Below are 19,972 nucleotides of genomic sequence, written 5' to 3'. Positions count from 1 at the left end.
TGTTTAACTGAACGTGATCATTGCTTTGTTAATTGTGCAAACGTGTAGATATTTGTAACATAAACTCTATTTGCACTTTTTGATTAGGCACAAAATTCCAGTTTACAAAACCAGTATATCCGAAATAAATTCCTTCCTGTTCATGAGATGAAATAAAAACCTCTAATAATATACAATTCAGTTAACTGGTTGAAAATGTAGAATAATGCAACATGATGTAGGGAAAATTATAGGGAAATTGCAAAAAAAAAAAAAAAAAGTCTCCAGGTGTGTTTACTGATTTTTTCTTTTGTGCACTTCTGAATTTGGACACTTTCATTGTTGGGTTTTAACAATCAGTGTTAAAAAATGTCATTCTTGCTGACTACTTCTACTACCATTTTGCTTGATATTTGCAAATGTTCTTTCGGACCAAATGTGTCGCATTTGTCCGTTTCTCCTGCCTCGTTTTACACTATGTGGCGAACATGTGATATTGTTCATCTTTTCAAGTATATTCTTAGAGTATTCAGTGTTTTTGTTGGTGATTATGCGAAACTGGCAGAGCACGTACGGATGAGTGAGGGGTGTCATGCAGTGGTGGGTTGGTTAGTTAGTTGGTTAGTCAGGCTGAGATGTAAGAAGTTACTTCTTGGCATTAAGGGCAGCCAGAGCGCCGTCGATATCTTCCTCCGGTTGGAGGGGATGCCACTGAGCGATTGGGCGGCGTGGGTTGGCCAACATGTCGGACCAGTGCTTCAGCGCTGTGCCTGAGGCTTTGCTGCCTATGAAGATCTTTCCAATGGCATCGTTCTTGCCGATCTTGTCGTAGTCGAAGACCGTCACCACCACAATGATTTTCTAAAGCAGAAAAACAAAGAAGAAAATTAGTCTAGCTAATTCTAATGTATTATAAAAATCTGGTACTAAAACATGTTTCAGTGCTTTTTTTCCCCAAAATTGTGAATCGTCAAATTCAACTTTTATTCTGAATCAAAGACTATAAACATTTTTTTCAATATAAAATCTAAATATAATTAGTATAATTAAATATATTAGTATAGTATATGTAACTAAATATATAGTATAATTAAATAGAATAATATTTCAAAATATATAAACATTTTGTGACTGAATTAAAGCCTACTTTTTTATATTTTAAATATTAAAGCATAAAATCATAATATACAATCAGATATTTTATCTTAAAATATATTACAAATTTGTGAACCCAAACCCATAAACATTTTTGTGATCAACTTTTTATTTAATTTTAGTACAAAACGTACACTTCAATTTTGCTATATGCTAAATTACATACATGCATATTCAGGCATATAATAATAATAATAATAATAATAATAAACAGATAAATAAATAAAAATCAAACATTTAAACTATATACAATTGGCAAAACTTTGAAAGAAAAAGAAACAAGAATTTTAAACAATTTTATTTTTTAAATATTAAAATATAATAAAATGATATAATCTAGTATAATAAATGTAAGTATAATATAAATAGTATAATATTTTAAATATATTAAAATTTTGTGACTATGTAAATCAAACCTGAACATTCTTTTAAATATTAAATTATTAAATTTGAATCTAAAATCAAAAAATAGTGTAATGTATTAAAATATATGAAATATTTGTTACAATGTTAATCAAAACCTATAGATTATTTTTTTTTTAAATATTAAAATTCTAATATAATATGTTTTATATTTGAATATATAAAACAAACTCTAATTGCATAATCTACCTGCATTTGCTCCAGAGGGATCTCAAAGCTGAAGGATTCATTGTAGTACGGGTTCAGTGTGTTCTTCTTCACTGTAGTCTTCTTCTTCTTTAGACGCTTTCCATTCTGCAATAGCTGGATCTTCACATACGGATCTGCCAAAGGTCAAATGTTGAGTTAATTGCATCAAATATATGAAACATTTCTTGCTGTCGACTCATATATCTCAGCTCAGCTCCCACCAGACAGGCCGCCCACGTCCATCTTCTTCAGGTTCTTGGCCTCAAGGATACAAACAGTCAGTTTGCCCGCAGTAGGAACGTAACGCAGGGAGATGCAGATGTCACCAAGCTTCTCAGGCTGTATGGAAAAGACATCAATATGTGTGATAATCTACAAATGCATTTGATAAGACTGATCTGCTTACTTTCTTTTTAAATCTGGCTTGGACCAGTTAAAAATCGATGATCATTTAATTAGTCACCTCCTCTTTCTCAGCGCTTTCCAGGTCTCTCCACTCTTCAATGGGCTGACCCAGATCCAGAGTGTTCATGGGTAGTTTTACCTCGCCGATGATGTCGTGTTTGGAGAAGCGGTCATAGTCGTACACACACATGACCAGTGTCTTCCCACCCAGCTCCTGGTACGGCATCTAACATGGAAACCATTGAGAAGAATTGACATAATAGATTTTAAACAGTTTCAAAAGTTTTTGCAGATAGAGAGAGAGAATCAAATAATAAATCTTAAAATATATGTAGAATTTTTAAAGAAAATCAAATATACTCTTTTAAAATATATTCTTAAAATATATTAAAAGTCTAAGCCTATAAACATTTTTTAAATATTAAAATATAAAATTATAATGTATAATTAAATAGCAAAATATCCTAAAAATCTATATAAAAGTTTGTGACTGTGAATTAAAGCACATTTTTTATTTTTAAAATATTAAAATATCAAATCATAATATATAATCTATTATTATTATTATTATTATTAATAATAAAAAACTTATAACTTATATACATTTTTAATATAAAAAATAAAATTATAATATATAATCACAATATTAAATTTAAATAAAGCCTATTAACATTTTAATTTTACATTTTTTAAATATTAAAATGTACATTTATAATACATAATCAAATAGTATAATATATTAAAATATATTATAAAATATAATAAAATATTTTAACATTTAAACAAACCTATTAACATTTTTATTTTTTAAACATTTTTAAAATATTAAAATATACATTTATAATACATAATCAAATAGTATAATATATTAAAATATATTATAAAATATAATAAAATATTTGAAAATTTAAACAAACCTCTTAACATTTTTATTTTTTAAACATTTTTAAAATATTAAAATATACATTTATAATATATAATCAAATAGTATAATATATTAAAATATATTATAAAATATAATAAAATATTTTAAAATGTAAACAAAGCCTAATAACATTTTTATTTTTTAAACATTAAAAATATTAATCAATATTAATATAAAACATTAATATATATTCAAATATATTTATATATTCACATTTACAGGTCATTGTCCTAATCATCTGTTCTTGCAGACGAAATGAAAAATAATTAAATGAGAAAACCTCCTCCTCACTCGGCTTTGTTTTCTCGCTCGTTCACTCGTACAGTGTGCAGATACGGCCGATCTGTTTTTAGAAACACAGCCAGCCGTTCTAACTGTAAGGCAGGGGCTTTGAAGACGGCCAGTTGTTCCTGTCCTAGATCACTTTTCTCAGAGTGAGACTATGCGCAGCCCCTCCGGAGCTCATTACCGACTCTGGGAAACTAAAGCTCATTCAGGAGCTGCTGGAAGCATTAGGACCAAAACGCTTGTGTTGCAGAAAACAGCCAATGAACACTAATGACAAACCAACATCACTGGAGGCATACCAGTAATTAGTTTTAGTCAATATTTGTTAGAGCCAGTGGTTTTCTGATCATGCACGTTTTATTATATATTACTTGATTAATTTAGAATATATGCTTTTAGGATAATATTATAATAGGCCACTCTTTACACAAAATTAAAATTACAATGAGTCATTTAAAAGTGGTAAACATCTTACCTTGAAGACAAAGGTTTCATTGAACACTGGGTTGAGGGTCTTTTTGTGCACCTTGGTGTCAAACTTTTTCTTCTTATCTGGTAGGATGAACACTTTAACGTAAGGATCGGACGTTCCGCCAGAGTCCATGGAAATCAAGTCGGCACATTGCAAGATTCCGACTGTCAGCTGTGGATAAAAACGTATCGGAAAAATAGAATCAAGAGTTTTAATAAATGAAAAGAAAGTCCTATAGGAATAATATATAATTCCAAATGAGATATCTTTAATATATCAATGAGATTAAATGAAGAGCAAATAGAGCTTCTCAGATTTTTACAATACAATTTTCCTTTGGGATGTGCTCGCTCGGAAAGGGCTGTGAAATGTCTGTCAGGCTTTAAATAAGCCTGAATTATAAATTTAAACTGAATTATAAACTGAAAGTCTTATTCATAAATACACTACTGTTCAAAAGTTTGTTTAAAAAAAAAAGTATACTTCTATTCAGTCAAAATGCATTAAATTGATCAAAAGTGACATTAAAGACATTTATGTTACAAAATATTTATATTTCAAATAATTAAAACTTTCTATTCTTTAAAGAATATAGTTTCCACAAAAATATGAGGGTTTCAACATTGATAATCAGAAATATTTCTTGAGCAGCAAATCAGCATATTAGAATGCTTTCTGAAGGACACTGAAGACTGGAGTAATGATGCTGAAAATTCAGCTTTGATCACAGGAATAAATTACATTTTACAGTATATTCACATAGAAAACAGTTATTTTAAATTACAATTGTTTTACTGTATTTTTGATCAAATAAATGCAGACTTGTTGAGCAGAAATTACTTCTTTTGAACAGTAATGTAACTGTTACTGTACATGCATATTAAATTGAATCTGACTGCATAAAGAAACAATAACAGTTCACTGTCATTAATGTTTGTTTAAACTCATTGTGGACCTCGACCTACAGCTGTGACACAGCAGATACTGTTAAACACTGTCATTAGTAAAAGATACAGCACTGCATGAGTGCAAACTTTCTCCAAGATCATCACACAGGGAACTTTTAAAAGATGTATTAGCAAAGTCCCCTCTAGTCAAGTCACCCTTATTTATATAGCGCTTTTTACAATGCAGATTGTGTCAAAGCAGCTTTACATTGATAATTGGTATATTATTTTTCCTTTTAAAGAATAGTGTCAGTGCAGGCAGATCAAAAGCACTGTTGAATAAATGTCAAGGATACTGTTGAATATCAAATGTCAAGTCAAATTAAATTAAATTAGGGCTGCACGATTAATCGTATTTTATCACGATAACAATATCTGCTGATTTTAAATAATCGTCACGATATTGGCCCGCTCTATGAAAATGAACATAATTTGGAAATATTGGAAGTAATATTAGGAATTTCGCTGTTTTATCTTTTGAAGTTCCTAAAGGTTTTAGCAGTTTTCATAATGTTGATCAGTTAGAAATGATTTTTCTTTGCTTTACGACAAGTCATTTCCATCTCTGAATCGCCTCTCGGGCATCCTGGGCATCATGCAGCTCCTATTTCTTTGAATGGGGAAACATCAAATTCTCCAAAGCTGTTTGTTAAGCTTTCCGATTAAATTTCATATTTGAAATCACCAATGAAATCTGTCAACAACTGTCTCATAATTTTTCTCCCAAACGCTGGAATCATGACAAAAAAACTGTATTTTTTTAGGCTGTATAAAGCTAATGCGCATGCGCAGACCTAAATGCGCGTCTCGCACGTCTGACTGTTTCTATAGAAACCGGTGCTTCTAACGGCCGCTGCAGTGACGCGATGACTTTACCAGTCAGCGATTGGCTCTTATTTAGAATGCGGGACTTATTCCGCCATATTGCACGTTTCACTTTCTCCCATTCAGAACAATACGAGTGACACATCTTGTGCTATTCTATAGTCTTTGGTATTAGTTAGAGGAATAGTTCACCCCAAAAAAAAAGAAAAAATTCTGACAGTCTCACGCTGTTATTTTTCTGAGCCACACAAAACGAGAATTCCTGAGAAATCTTCACACAGCTCTTTTCATAAATAATGACTGAATTTTAATTATAGGGTGAACTATTTATTTAATTGCTTTTAAAGCTGCAGTCCATAAGTTTTGCCTATTATTATTGTTATACTTAGTTCTCAAATTGTTAAAGGTGCCCTAGAACCAGTTTTTACAAGATGTAATATAAGTCTAAGGTGTCCCCTGAATGTGTCTGTGAAGTTTCAGCTCAAAATATCCCATAGATTTTTTTAATTAATTTTTTTAACTGCATATTTTGGGGCATCATTAAATATGCACCGATTCACGCTGCAGCCCCTTTAAATTGCGCACTTCCTGCCCCCCAAGCTCTCGATTATAATACAGTACATTTACAAAGTTCACACAACTAATATAACCCTCAAATGGATCTTTACAAGATGTTCGTCATTCATGCTGCATGTATGCGTCGGATCATGTGAGTATAGTATTTATTCGGATGTTTACATTTGATTCTGAATGAGTTTGATAGTACTTCGTGGCTAAAGCTAACATTACACACTGTTGGAGAGATTTATAAAGAATGAAGTTGTGTTTATGAATTATACAGACTGTAAGTGTTTAAAAATGAAAATAGCGACGGCTCTTGTCTCTGTGAATACAGTAAGAAACGATGGTAACTTTAACCACATTTAACAGTACATTAGCAACATGCTAATGAAACATTTATAAAGACAATTTACAAATATCACTAAAAATATCATGATATCATGGATCATGTCAGTTATTATCGCTCCATCTGCCATTTTTCGCTATTGTTCTTGCTTGCTTACCTTGTCTGATGATTCAGCTGTGCACAGATCCAGAAGTTAATACTGGCTGCCCTTGTCTAATGCCTTGAACATGGGCTGGCATATGCAAAGATTGGGGGCGTACATATTAATGATCCCGACTGTTACGTAACAGTCGGTGTTATGTTGAGATTCACCTGTTGTTCGGAGTTCTTTTAAAAAATTGAGATTTACACAAGAAGGAGGAAACAATGGAGTTTGAAACTCACTGTATGTTATTTTCATGTACTGAACTCCATGCCAAGATAAATTCAATTTTTGATTCTAGGGCACCTTTAATGTTAACAACATCAGCATTGTGTGATTGTGTATTTAGTGTGTATGAGTGTTACCTGTAGATTTCAATTTCTGTACAGTCTAATCTCTAACATTAATTTGTCATAAACAATCCGCCATCAAAATGATACGTTTAATTATTCCAGCTGCTGTGAGAAAAAGCTATAAATGATCCGCCACCTGCAGCATCCTCACATGTGATTTAGCTACTAGCTGGGACTCGTTCTTTATGTAAACAGACGTGACGCAAATTAATGCTCAAATTTCCCATGGAAACCTACCAGTACCACTCAAATTAGAAAACATTATTGCAAGCTTACCGTTGTGAATCGGGCTAAGGTAATGGCTAGTTATGTACTTGCTCAAAAATTGATTTTGGATCATTTTTAAAAGTTAAGGACTGCAGCTTTAATTACTGCGACACTTTCTTAATTAATCATATAACTGCGTCCAAATGCATCATAATCTATTTTAATATGAGACAAGAGGAATTATTTACAGTATGTTCTAGCATATAGGCCTGGTTTCACAGACAGGGCTTAGATTAAACCAGCTTAAACCTTGTCTGTGAAACCAAGGATAATGTCATTAATCAAACATCCTAACCTTGTTATCGTTGAAGTCATAATCCAAAGAGTACTGAAGCTTTCCAAGTTTCTCCACTTCTTTTTCCTCTTCCTCTTTCTCCTCCTCTGTCAAACCAGTTTCTCCTTCTTCATCATCATCATCCTGTTGTTTCTGTGGGGCATATGGCAAATTGTTTTAGCAAGTCGCTATCTGGGATGAAAGTATGTCTGGCTCCTGTCTATAAGCATGCCACAAGCTCAGGGCCCGGTCAGTTGCAGTAAGGTTGAAGAGATGCTTCTATCTGGCCTGACCTGCTAGTCATCTGCCATAGCGGACTAGGAGTAATGTTGTCATTCAGGGCTGGATGTTGCAAATGACTCGAGTTCACAATTTTTATTGGTGACACTTTTTTCTGTTTGCTTATCTTGAGAAGCAATTCAGAAGAGTTTAACTTCTTCCATAATGAAATTACATTTTGACTCTATATTCAAATGAGGTGTTTGGTAGTACTTAGAAAAACATGAGAGGAGCTTTTATTGATATGCATAATTCAGTGTGCAAGCATTTTCTCATCATCATCATCAGCATGATAAATTTAACTGTTCATCAGTAATACTCCAGGGAACAAGGGATGACAGCAAACGTTTAAAGAAGAACAGACTTCTTTGTGCTATTCTGGGCATATGAAATGCTGACATGTCGTTCTTGTGTATTTTTGAACATCATCCAAACTGCAGGGAGAGAAAAAAAAAAAAAATCTATAATGTGCAGAACTAATTTTTTGTTTCCACAAATAGGTCACAATTCCACCATTATGCAGTGGCCCCAAAAATGTATTTGGACAGTAAGCCACACTTCATTAGATCAAGGGATTTCAACATTAAATAGATTATTACATTCATTACTTACATCATCCATCTACCACATTTAGAAATAGTACACTTTAAAAACTGCTGGGTTAAAAACAACCCAGTGGTTGGGTTAAATGTTTGCCCAACCTGCTGGGAAGTTTTATTTAACGCAACTATTGACTGTATTACTTGCTTAAAATGAACCCAAAATATGTTGGAAATGAACATTTATTAATATGTTTAACAAACGAACATTCATAAAATAAGTGTAATGAATAATAATTAAACAATAAACATTTATGAAATTGCTTTTGATTATTTTTGCTGCTTCTAGTAATTATGTCTGATTTTTAGTTTCCAACCTATTTTGGGTTCATTTTAAGCCAGCCATATAGTCATTTTTAAACAATAGTTGAGTTAAATAAAACTACCCAGCAGGTTGGCCAAACATTTAACCCAACCACTGGGTTAAAACAACCCAATCACTGTGTTTTTATCCATTGTTTTTAACACAGCATTTTTTAGAGTGTAGAAATACATAGAATATTTTTTATATCAACATATCAAATAAAGCGTCATCTGTGTCTCAAATGCCACTTGGTTTGATATTTTGTTATCTAATGCAATGACATTACAACATTTTTAAGCGTGGTTGAAGTGTCTTAATATTTTTTGGGGTCACTTTATGTGAAGATGCTGCATAACAGAATTATTATGTTATATGCATAATATATCACGTTGTGAGGATTTTAGAATTTGGGGCTCAAACGTTTACCTTATTTACCTCTGTTTTTATCTTCCATAAGGACTGTAAACTGATTTAAACATGTTTTAATGTGCCACCAAAAAAAAATTGTCACTCTCAAGTCAATTCCTAACCATATCCATATAGCAAAAAATTAAAGGGCACAGCAGAATATGCGCTAATCTTAAAAACAAATTGATCATATATTTTGAAAAATATATATATTCATATATTTTTGTTACTTTAAATTGAACTGATTATATGATCATATAACAAGAGCTTATATGACAAGCACAATAAATGATATTTTATAGCTCTAGATATTTTATGCTAGTTCTAATCCCTGAGACATCAGGACTTTTAGTGCAGCTAAAACAGCCATGCCCTTTAAACACATGCATTCATTGTGAGTCTTGTGGGTCATCTCTTGCTAACTCAAAACATCTTGCCAGTATTAGTGGGTTAATAATTAGTTATTCCATTCACACCTCCTACACATTTGTCTCTTTGTTACTGTATTATCATTCTTCCACTTAAGTGGGGGTTTCATTTGCATTGTAACTTTCCTTTGTTTTTTTATCAAATCTTTTCAAGCAGCAGGTACAAAAGGCTTAAAACAAGGAAGTTACAACAGCCATTCCATCCAATCCCACCCACGCGGTGCTAGCACTCAGCGGCCAAACAGCTGTGCCGTTCATCCGTCCACCTACCGTAGCGCCGACGCCCATGAGCGTCAAGAAATGCGGCGCATTAGACACATAGCGGGAGGAAGGAGAGCAGAGAGAGAGGGAGAGGTTGAACTCACGACACACCAAAAAACAGAACGAAAGACAGTAAAGACAGTAAACAACACCATGAGAACCATTTTGAGAAATGACACTGTGATGTTTAAGACATCTGTATGAATAAAGGTCATAATGTTTGACTTAAAGTAATGTTTTAAGGATCATACCATGAAATTAGTGTCTTTTCCATATCAAATGATTTCTGCAAGATTCAAGATGTATATTTTATCAGACCAAAAATGTCATAAAGTGTCAATAAATTGCACTATGCCATCTTATTTGATTTTTTCTCATTTTATATACATATATATGTGTATTTGTGCTAACAGAATACAGAGAAGGTGGAAACATCTTTATGAGAAAAGAAATTAGTGCATTAATGTTGAGGATTTTGCAGTGACACTTTTGTCAATGACACTGTTGTGCCAGTAGGTGGCGAAAATGGATTTAGTTTTAAAAATGAGTCATTGATTGATTCACTTCACTGATTCATTCAGCAATAAATACTTGATACATTCAGCGAAGTTTGCATACAATGGACACTTTACTATCCCATGAGGCCACGAGAGAGGATTTGTGAATGGCAGTGAAGCGACGCAACTCATGCAGGTAGGTCACATGATTATTATACATGCCAAATTACATTTATACTACATAAAACATACTTTTTTAACGGTCACAATGTAATTACTTATTCAAAAGAAGTACCTACTCAAGAGAGTATGCAATTTTGGATGCAGCCAATGTCTTTATGAGTGAGTCACTGAATCATTCGCTCAACCGATTCATTCAAAAGCACTGATCTATTCAGCAACAATTTAAAGGTTCAGTGTGTAGGTTGAGGTTGCAAATTGCAACCAATGGCTCAGTCCACTGCTCACCCCTCCCTTTCGAAGCACATAGAGAAGCTACAGTGGCGTAAGATGTCGTCAGAGACAGAAGAGAGCAGCCATTCAAGCAAACACGCTCTGTAGAGCAGTTTGTCGGTTTAGGGATACTGTAGAAACATGGCGGCGCAAAATGGCGAGTTACATGTAACGGGACCCACAGTGTATGTAGAAAAAAAAAGTCTCAATCTAAGGTAAAAAAAACATAACGGTTCATTATGTAAGATCTTTATACACCACTGAAAACATAGTTATGTATATTATATTGCATTTCTGTCAGTAGATTTTCCTAAATATTACACAATTGACCTCTAAGTGACTGTCTTTATGAATGACTCGTTGAATCATTTAAAAGGCATCCTTGGAACTGGTTTAAATTACAAGTTGCAACTATTTTGCACAAAGTTACTCAATATTAACATACAGTTGAACATTACAGTTGTAATGTTATTTCATTATATAACTATTTTATAATTAACGGCACTCATTTTGTATAATGACCCTTAAAGCTTCTATCTTTTTATGATTAAAATCACATAAGAACATCCAGTGTACCATTTCTCTTCAAAAAAAACAAAACACTTATTACTCACAAACACAATAAAGCAAACCATGAAGCTAATCACATATCAGACTCTCCTCATAATCAGTGCAACCCACACTAAAGTGGTCTGAGGCTTGTTTTCTTAATGATGCAACACTAATTTCTGTTGATATTCCCAGTTTATACAAAAGTTAATATAATCTAGTTTTAATTCTAAAACTCAACTAATTGGAGTGTGCATCTGGCTTTTAACTACATTATTTAATGCCATCATGGTGGGTGCTATTGAACAACGTTACATACATCTCCACCCTGCATGTTCTTCATGTTGAAGCCATCCTTTCCCTTTTTGCCTTTCTTGTTCTTCTTCTTCTTACAGCAGCATTTCTTAATGATACAGAAGCAGCAGGTGAGGATGAGGAGGGCGGCCACTACAGCGATGGCGATGAGCGCCCATGGAGGCACTGCAGAGCATTGTGGGGAAAAAAAACAAAGAGAGTCATTCAGACATTGTGTTGTCACCGAGCAGCATGTGAAGGGTTATTCCTTGAAGGTGGTATTTGACATAGAGCAAGTTATGACATTTTGATGAAATACTACAAATACAAACATGTTTTCAATTAATAGTTTACGAACTTAAATGGTTAGTTCTCATGTTACGCAGCACATTTGAGCTTCTGCAAGAACCAATGAGGTTCATTCATACAAAAGTCTTATGGGTTTGGAACGACATGAGGATTTTTGTGTGAACTGTCCCTTTAAAGGTGCCCTAGAACGCTTTTTCACAAAATGTAATATAAGTCTAAGGTGTCCCCTGAATGTGTCTGTGAAGTTTCAGCTCAAAATATCCCATAGATTTTTTGAAATAAATTTTTTGAACGGCCTATTTTGGGGCATAATTAGAAATGCGCCGATTCAGCGTGCTTCCCCTTTAAATGCTCGCGCTCCCCGCCCCCAAACTCGCGACTCTATAATACATTGCATAAACAAAGTTCACACAGCTAATATAACCCTCAAAAATAGATCTTTACAAAGTATTCGTCATGCAGCATATCCGATTATGTAAGTATAGTATTTATTTGGATGTTTACATTTGATTCTGAATGAGTTTCATAGTGCTCCGGGCTAACGGGCTAAAACTAACATTACACACTGTTGGAGAAATTTATAAAGAATGAATTTGTATTTATGAATTATACAGACTGCAAGTGTTTAATAATGAAAATAAGGACATGACTCTGATCTCCGTGAACACATTAAGAAAAAATGGTAACTTTAACCACATTTAACAGTACATTAGCAACATGTTAACGAAACATTTAGAAAGACAATTCACAAATATCACTAAAAATATCATGATATCATGGATCATGTCAGTTATTATTGCCCCATCTGCCATTTTTCGCTATTGTTCTTGCTTGCTTACCTAGTCTGATGATTCAGCTGTGTACAAATCCAGACGTTAATACTGGCTGCCCTTGTCTAATGCCTTGAACATGGGCTGGCATATGCAAATATTGGGGGCGTACATATTAATGATCCCGACTGTTACATAACAGTCGGTGTTATGTTGAGATTCACCTGTTCTTCGGAGGTCTTTTAAACAAATGAGATTTATATAAGAAGGAGGAAACAATGGTGTTTGAGACTCACTGTATGTCTTTTCCATGTACTGAACTCTTGTTATTCAACTATGCCAGGGTAAATTCAATTTTCAATTCTATGGCACCTTTAAAGAGTGAATTGGGATTGCATGTTGAAGGCAGATCATGTTAATTTGCTCTTTATTCATTGGTTGGTCACAGGGTCAGACAATTTGTCCAGCATTTAAATCCATAAAACATCTTCAGCATAATGATGCACTATTGATTCTCTTGATCTAGTGAGACTGTAAAACATCTCTGCAGGACTTACGTGGGATTTTATCGATCTCATTGAGGAACTTGCTTTTGATTTCCTCAAAGACATCATTCTTGTTGACGGGTGCCTCAGACTCGGTGGAGTTGTCTGCAGGTGTGGAGACAGCGGGGGCCATCGTCATTGTGTGCGACGGGTGGGTGACACCGAGTCCCGTGGGCTCTGGGCCCACCATGGCTTCTGGCTTCTTTTTGAAGAGGTTCCACTTCATAATATCTGGCTTGACCGCTCAGGAACCCTGGAGGAGTTAAAGAGACCACACAAATTTAAAACACAAAATACACTGAAGTCTGGAATGCTTTTTGATCTTAAAGACAATTGTGCCCTTCAAAAACATCAGTGCCTACCATCTGTCATATTGAATGTAGGAAGGGTGCAGCTTTTTTTAAATAACATATATATATATATATATATATATATATATATATATATATATATATATATATATATATATATATATATATATATATATATATATATATATACACAGTATATAAACTTAAATGCAATTTTCACAGCATATTTATTATTACTATTATGAGAAACTTCAAACCAGAAGCTTCTTCTTAAATAAATGACAAAAATGAAATGGATGGTCTTGCATTTAAATAATGAAATAAAGAGCTTCAGGCCGTTGAAGTATAGAGTGCAAGATAAATGACAGAACACTGCACTGCAGGACAACACACAAGACATTTTGTCCTGGGACGCCTCAGTGCTTTTTGCACTAGATTTGTTTATGTTATAAAACAGCATCAAATCCAGCATTATTACTCACATATACTTGTATGCAACAGAAAAATTGAAGAAAATTCTGCCTTTGACTTGACTTTCCCTGCAGCATCCACTTTTAAAATGTCAGATAATATCTATTGTCACTGCTGACAGCTTCTCACAACCTTGTGAATGAAAACCTGTAAAAAATTATGACTTTAAATCAGGGCAGCTCTGCTGGCAGGTTGTACATTTTGCATGATAATATATAAAATGAAATGAAACAGCAAAACAATGTTGTCTTAATAAAGAGATCTAATATGCATGGAGATAAATACGTGGATGAAATGAAAAATAAAGGTTTGAGGCTAGATGGCAGCCAGCAAAAAACTGCAGCACGTCTAAATATAATGACTTTTGGGGAAAAAATTAAAAGACATAGAGATCCTGGATGTGATTAGAGTCTTACAAACTGGAAAACAAATGCTTAAAAGAATTCCAGTTTTGTTTTTCATACTCTTCATTTTTTTAATTAAAAATATATATAAAAAAAAAAAAACAGAAAAATATTTATAAGAATTATTTAATTAATTAAATAATTATTACTAAAATATTAAAATAACTCATTAATAACATTTGTAATTAAAATATTGATAAAATAACTGATTTAAAATAAAATAGTAAAATAAATTATTATTACTACAAAATAAAAAAAATAAAAAATTAAGTTTCCTTTCTCTTAATTTTTTTAATTTTAAAAAATCTAATAATAATAAATAAATATTTATAACAATTATTTAATTTAACTAAATAATTATTACTAAAATATTAATATAACTCATTAATAAATTATTTTGTCAATAGTTTTATTTAAAATCTTATTTAAAATAAAATAGTAAAATAAAATATTATTATTGCAAAATTTAAAAAATAATAATTTAGTTTTACTTTCTCTTCATTTTTTTAATTAAAAAAAAATACAGAGAAAAAATTTAAAAAATACAGAAATATTTATAAGAATTATTTAATTAATTAAATAATTATTACTAAAATATTAAAATAACTCAATAACATTTTTAAAATTAAAAATACTGATAAAATAATTTATTTAAAATAAAATAGTAAAATAAATTATTATTATTGCAAAATTAAAATATAAATTAATTTAAATTATATATTGTTTAATATTGATTTTTAAAAATTGCAATGAACAAAAGACTTTTTGCCTTATTCCCTGCTGAAATATCTTCACCTAATCAGATGGGAATTTTACAGCCCTAACTGTCAGAGATAAACAAAAAAAGGAAGGAAAAAGCGAAAAAGACCAGAAAACGAGACTGCATTTGATTAAAAGTAAGAGTGTTAATGCAAATGAACAGGGTTGTTAATAAAAATCACACTACTGAGTAGGTTTAGATTATCAAAGTGCTAATAAAAAGATATGAATACACTTCATGGACACTAATGTATTCTGTAAGTTTTGAATGAGAAAAATGCACACTTATTATTAGTAGTTGACTGATAAGGGCTTTTCTATGATCGAAGCAGAGATTTATTTAGTATTAGCAAATGAGACGTAAACATAATTGCCCAAAATTAAAAATGTATTATTTCACACACCCTATTAACTAACTAACACTTAAGTTATACATAAATGCACAAAAGAGGCAAAGCATTATGTGTTTATATTGATGATTTTATGCATTACATATGGTCACTGTCGCAGCATTGGCTTCTGTTTTCCAGCATTTTCAGGTTTCTGCTCTCGTATCTGAGCTATGATTGAGAAAAACAATCTAGGATTGCTTCCTTCACCGTCACCCACCAAGAAACAACCATAAATACTAATCAATACTAATCTAAACAAAGCCAGCTATTGACTATCATTTGTACTCTGTTCTTCTCTGAAAGAACCAAATGGGTTTACCAAATGCACATCTCCTTCCAATCCATGCTGGATAAATCGTCAAAATGACAAGATCCACAGCCTCTACCCTTCAATACATGCAAAACCAATCTGCACTATTTAGGTAGCAATCACTGATGATACCTGCGTTTGAGGGGCTGCATTGATTTTCTCAAGTAGCTCGACATCTATCCGCTATTCTCCGGCGCTGCAGAGCTCACCTGCTGCACGCCACTGACATTTGCGTTCGGGCTGCTCTATTGACTGACAACACTGTGTCACCATCTCTGTTCCCCAAGAGTAGAGAATGTGATGAAAGCGCCCTTTACACGCTCACACCCTGACAGTCATGAGGACGCTCCACCATGGCTGGGTGAGGGCTGATGTGTGTGAGGGGCTTTTGATCGGTCTGGAAGGCTTGGTCATTTTTCCAATAGGAATTAAAAAAATCTCTCTTGAAATAAAACAACCAGTTCTGTGATGAATCAATTCTATTACACATCAGTCAGTTTTTTTTTTTTTTGTCTATTTAATGTAAAACAACTATTTTTTATGTTCTGACGAGATAATTTTCTATATTAACTAATGTTGGGCTAGCTAGTTAATATTAGTCAATAATAAACAGCTAGACTCCACCAGCCTGCAAAAACTCTACTTCCTAGCAACTTGATGGATGTCACTCCAGGATTTTTCAATAGGAATTTGTCCCCAAAAAATAAAAAATAAAAATAAATTTTTACTCTAAAAAATAAATTAATTTATTGGCTGCTATTTACAATCAAACTTTTAATATATTTTAGAATATTGTACGAAAAATGCAAAAATGCTTATAGGCTTTGATTCACATTGCCACAAACATTTAATATATTTTAAGATATATACTGTTAAATTAGATATAATAATTTTATATTTTACTATTTAAAAACTTTGGGAAAATGGTTATATGCTTTACAAATTTTAATATATTTTAAGACATTGATATTTGAATATATACTATAATTTTATATTTTAATAGTTAAAAAAATAAAAAATGTAGAATAAAATGATTTATCTATCTATCTGTCTATCATCCATCCATCTATCTATCTATCTATCTATCTATCTATCTATCTATCTATCTATCTATCTATCTATCTATCTATCTATCTATCTATCTATCTATCTGTCTATCATCTATCTATCTATCTATCTGTCTATCATCTATCTATCTATCTATCTATCTATCTATCTATCTATCTATCTATCTATCTATCTATCTATCTATCTATCTATCTATCTATCTATCTATCTATCTATCTATCTATCTATCTATCTATCTATCTATCCATACATACATACATACATACATCCAGGAAAAACATACTGATAAATATACCAGTATGAATGCGCTGTAGACGCACTGCCAAATGCATGAAATGTAAAAGTAGATCAATAGTGATATGTTCGGTCTCATTCTCATTTGGAGCTGCAGAGGCTGTACATGTGAGATGTGATCTGCCTGAATTGCAGACACAAATCACTTTACAGCTCCATCTAACAAAGCAACCAAGACAGTCAGACAGAACTGGGATATGCGGTCAGTCGGCGCATGGGGTTTCACCCTGATTATGTGTGTGTCTGTGGCTGGGACACAAGCTGGATTTGGACATACATTTGTCTAGATCGCATCCGACCTGAAAACAGAAGAAATTGGAGACTGCAGAGTGAGAGTTTGCTTCTGTTTGTGTGGGAAAACCAGAGTAACAAATCCCTGAGGGAAATCAATAACCTTAGAAACCATATCTGCCGTAAGGCAAATCAAATTATAGGTAAAGCTCAAACTCCAAGCAGTGATCTTTATGTGCTCTGTCATCAATATGCTTTTATTTTGTGTACTTCTTAACTGTCTTAAAGACCCTGTTAGCATTTACATTCTCCTGAGAAACCTCCTCACACAACCAGAGAGCTTCATAAACGTCTTGTCTTATGAATGGAGACAGATAGTCACATCTGCTGCACTGGCACAGCCTCTAGCATGACGCCTATCCTCACGCAACCCTGATAACATTTACAGTAGTATCTGCACCCTTGGCAATGCCATCTTTACTGAAGAGTCTAGTTATCTCAGAGATCTCAACACCTTCAGACTCAATGCATCTCAATGAAAGACTGTTTCTGGAATATCTGCAAAAGGTTTTCTGTTGAGAGGAGATCTGTGACGGACAGTCCTGGAAATCCTGAAAAGAGTCAGATTATGGAAAAATCAATAACCAGTCAAATAATCCAGCAAAGTAACAGTAACCAGCTGAGAAAAAAAAAAAAAAAATGGCACAACTGATCACTAGCATGTAGTGTGTTGTGTTCGGCCACTTAGACAAAGAAAAGATTGTGTGACTTATGTGTTAAAGTGACCAAGCAGAGTTTGCTTTGTTTTAAATATGTGACATTTAGGGGCAGGTATATCTAAAAGTAAAAAAAAAAATTTTAAAAATAAAAATGTTATTTTAATTATTTTATTTAAAATAAAATAATTTTACAGCAGAAAATATCAGAAAAGGGAGGACATATACATATGAAAACTTTGTGATAAAAAATATATATTTATAACAGTGTAAGTTTATGACCAGCTGTACAAAAAACATTAAAAAAATGAGAGAAAATGTGTGTAAACTTTGTGTTCAAAAATAGAATAAACTAAATAATATAGTATGTTGTGTTCAGAGTTTGCTTTGTTTTTAATGTGATGTTTAGAGACAGATTTAGCTAAAATATCATAAAATAAAATAATTTTACAGCTGAAAATGTCAGAAAACAGAGGAAATATACGCATGTAAACTTTGTGATCAAAAATATATTTATAACAGTGTCAGTCCATGACCAGCTGTACAAAAAACATCAAAAAATGATACAAAATGTGTAAACTTTGTTTTCAAAATTAAAATAAAATAAAATAAAATAAATACTTTTACAGCAGTGTCAGTCCATGACCCAAAAAATTAGAGGAAATATATGTAAACAATTTCTGCCAATTCTAAACTTATAAGTACTGATTATTTCGCAAACAAACAAAAAAGCAGAAAATACAGCTTAAACAGGTATCTTTCAAAGATTTAATTAGGCCTAACCTGACAAACTTTGGCAAATCTAGTGATCCATTAGCTAAACCACAACTAACTAACATAAACCAGCTTGCAGCTAAGTGTAAATAATTTCAGCAAGGTAAAAACAAGCCCCAGTTAAGTGTGTTAAAACTAGTAATTGACTCGATTTGTTCATGTACGTAAGTTTCTACATCAAATAACTTGATCTTTAGGGCTTTATGCATCAATGCCCCACTTCCAACTCACTTCTGAAATCATGCAAACTCTGTACGATGCAGCAGGAAAAACAAAAACAACATTAACCCTCGAAAACAAATATTGAACAGCGTGAAAAATGTTAGCATGCTTTTCGGATGGGGTCGATCGGGAGGTGGGGTCTTGCAGAAATGGGAAAGCCCTTACCAGGCAATAGTCCTGTCCTCCCTAATGGAGCCACCCATCCAAAACGGGAGAGCAGCAGAACGCTTCACAGGCGCATCCCACGATCTCCCTCACATCCGCACAATCTGCAGTCCCCCACTGCAGTACAGAGCGCTCTGTCTCGCTCGCACACTCCCCGCTCTTTCACTAGACACAAACCTTCCTCTGTCAACTTCCTCAACTTTACCTCACCGTTTCATATTCGCATATCGCTACCTTTGAACTCTCTTCTTTTCTTCCGTCTTGTTTAATGTTACTATCTCTCTTCTCATTCCCTCTTCACCACTCTCTCTCTCTCTCTCTCTCTCTCTCATTATGGATTCTGCTCACACTCGGCCGAATGCAGTGTGCTACGCCCTGAACCGCTAGTGGAGGACAATCTCCACTGATCAATATGTAAAACTGTCCCCCCTCGGGGACATTGTGCAGGTTTATCCTCTGAAATGCCAGGAGGAAACTGTCCAGGTGTGCAGCAAAACTTCTGCTGTGTGTGGGAAGGAAAGAGAGAAACGGAGAGAATAACAAAGACAACGCCGACAACAGAACATTGCAATTTCTCATGCAAGTCTCACAGGGCCGGTCCCTAATAA

General features: G+C 33.2%; 1 protein-coding gene across 1 annotated transcript; it reads right to left on the bottom strand.

Annotated features, from left to right (window-relative positions):
* Positions 1 to 570: 570 nt before the first annotated feature.
* On the bottom strand, positions 571 to 19,454 carry LOC137011132 (synaptotagmin-2). The gene is made up of 9 exons (XM_067373764.1): positions 19,365 to 19,454; positions 13,260 to 13,500; positions 11,649 to 11,809; positions 7,573 to 7,704; positions 3,840 to 4,007; positions 2,210 to 2,377; positions 1,968 to 2,085; positions 1,747 to 1,880; positions 571 to 840 (listed from the first exon to the last, which is right to left on the bottom strand). Exons 2-9 carry the CDS (start codon positions 13,471 to 13,473, stop codon positions 625 to 627), a joined length of 1,311 nt encoding a protein of 436 aa, XP_067229865.1. The 5' UTR covers positions 13,474 to 13,500; positions 19,365 to 19,454; the 3' UTR covers positions 571 to 624.
* Positions 19,455 to 19,972: the final 518 nt, after the last annotated feature.

Source organism: Chanodichthys erythropterus, chromosome 21 (assembly GCF_024489055.1).
Source record: "Chanodichthys erythropterus isolate Z2021 chromosome 21, ASM2448905v1, whole genome shotgun sequence".
Classification (NCBI taxonomy): Eukaryota; Metazoa; Chordata; class Actinopteri; order Cypriniformes; family Xenocyprididae; genus Chanodichthys; species Chanodichthys erythropterus.
Note: the sequence above shows the minus strand (reverse complement) of the source record. Positions and strands in the feature narration are given on the sequence as shown.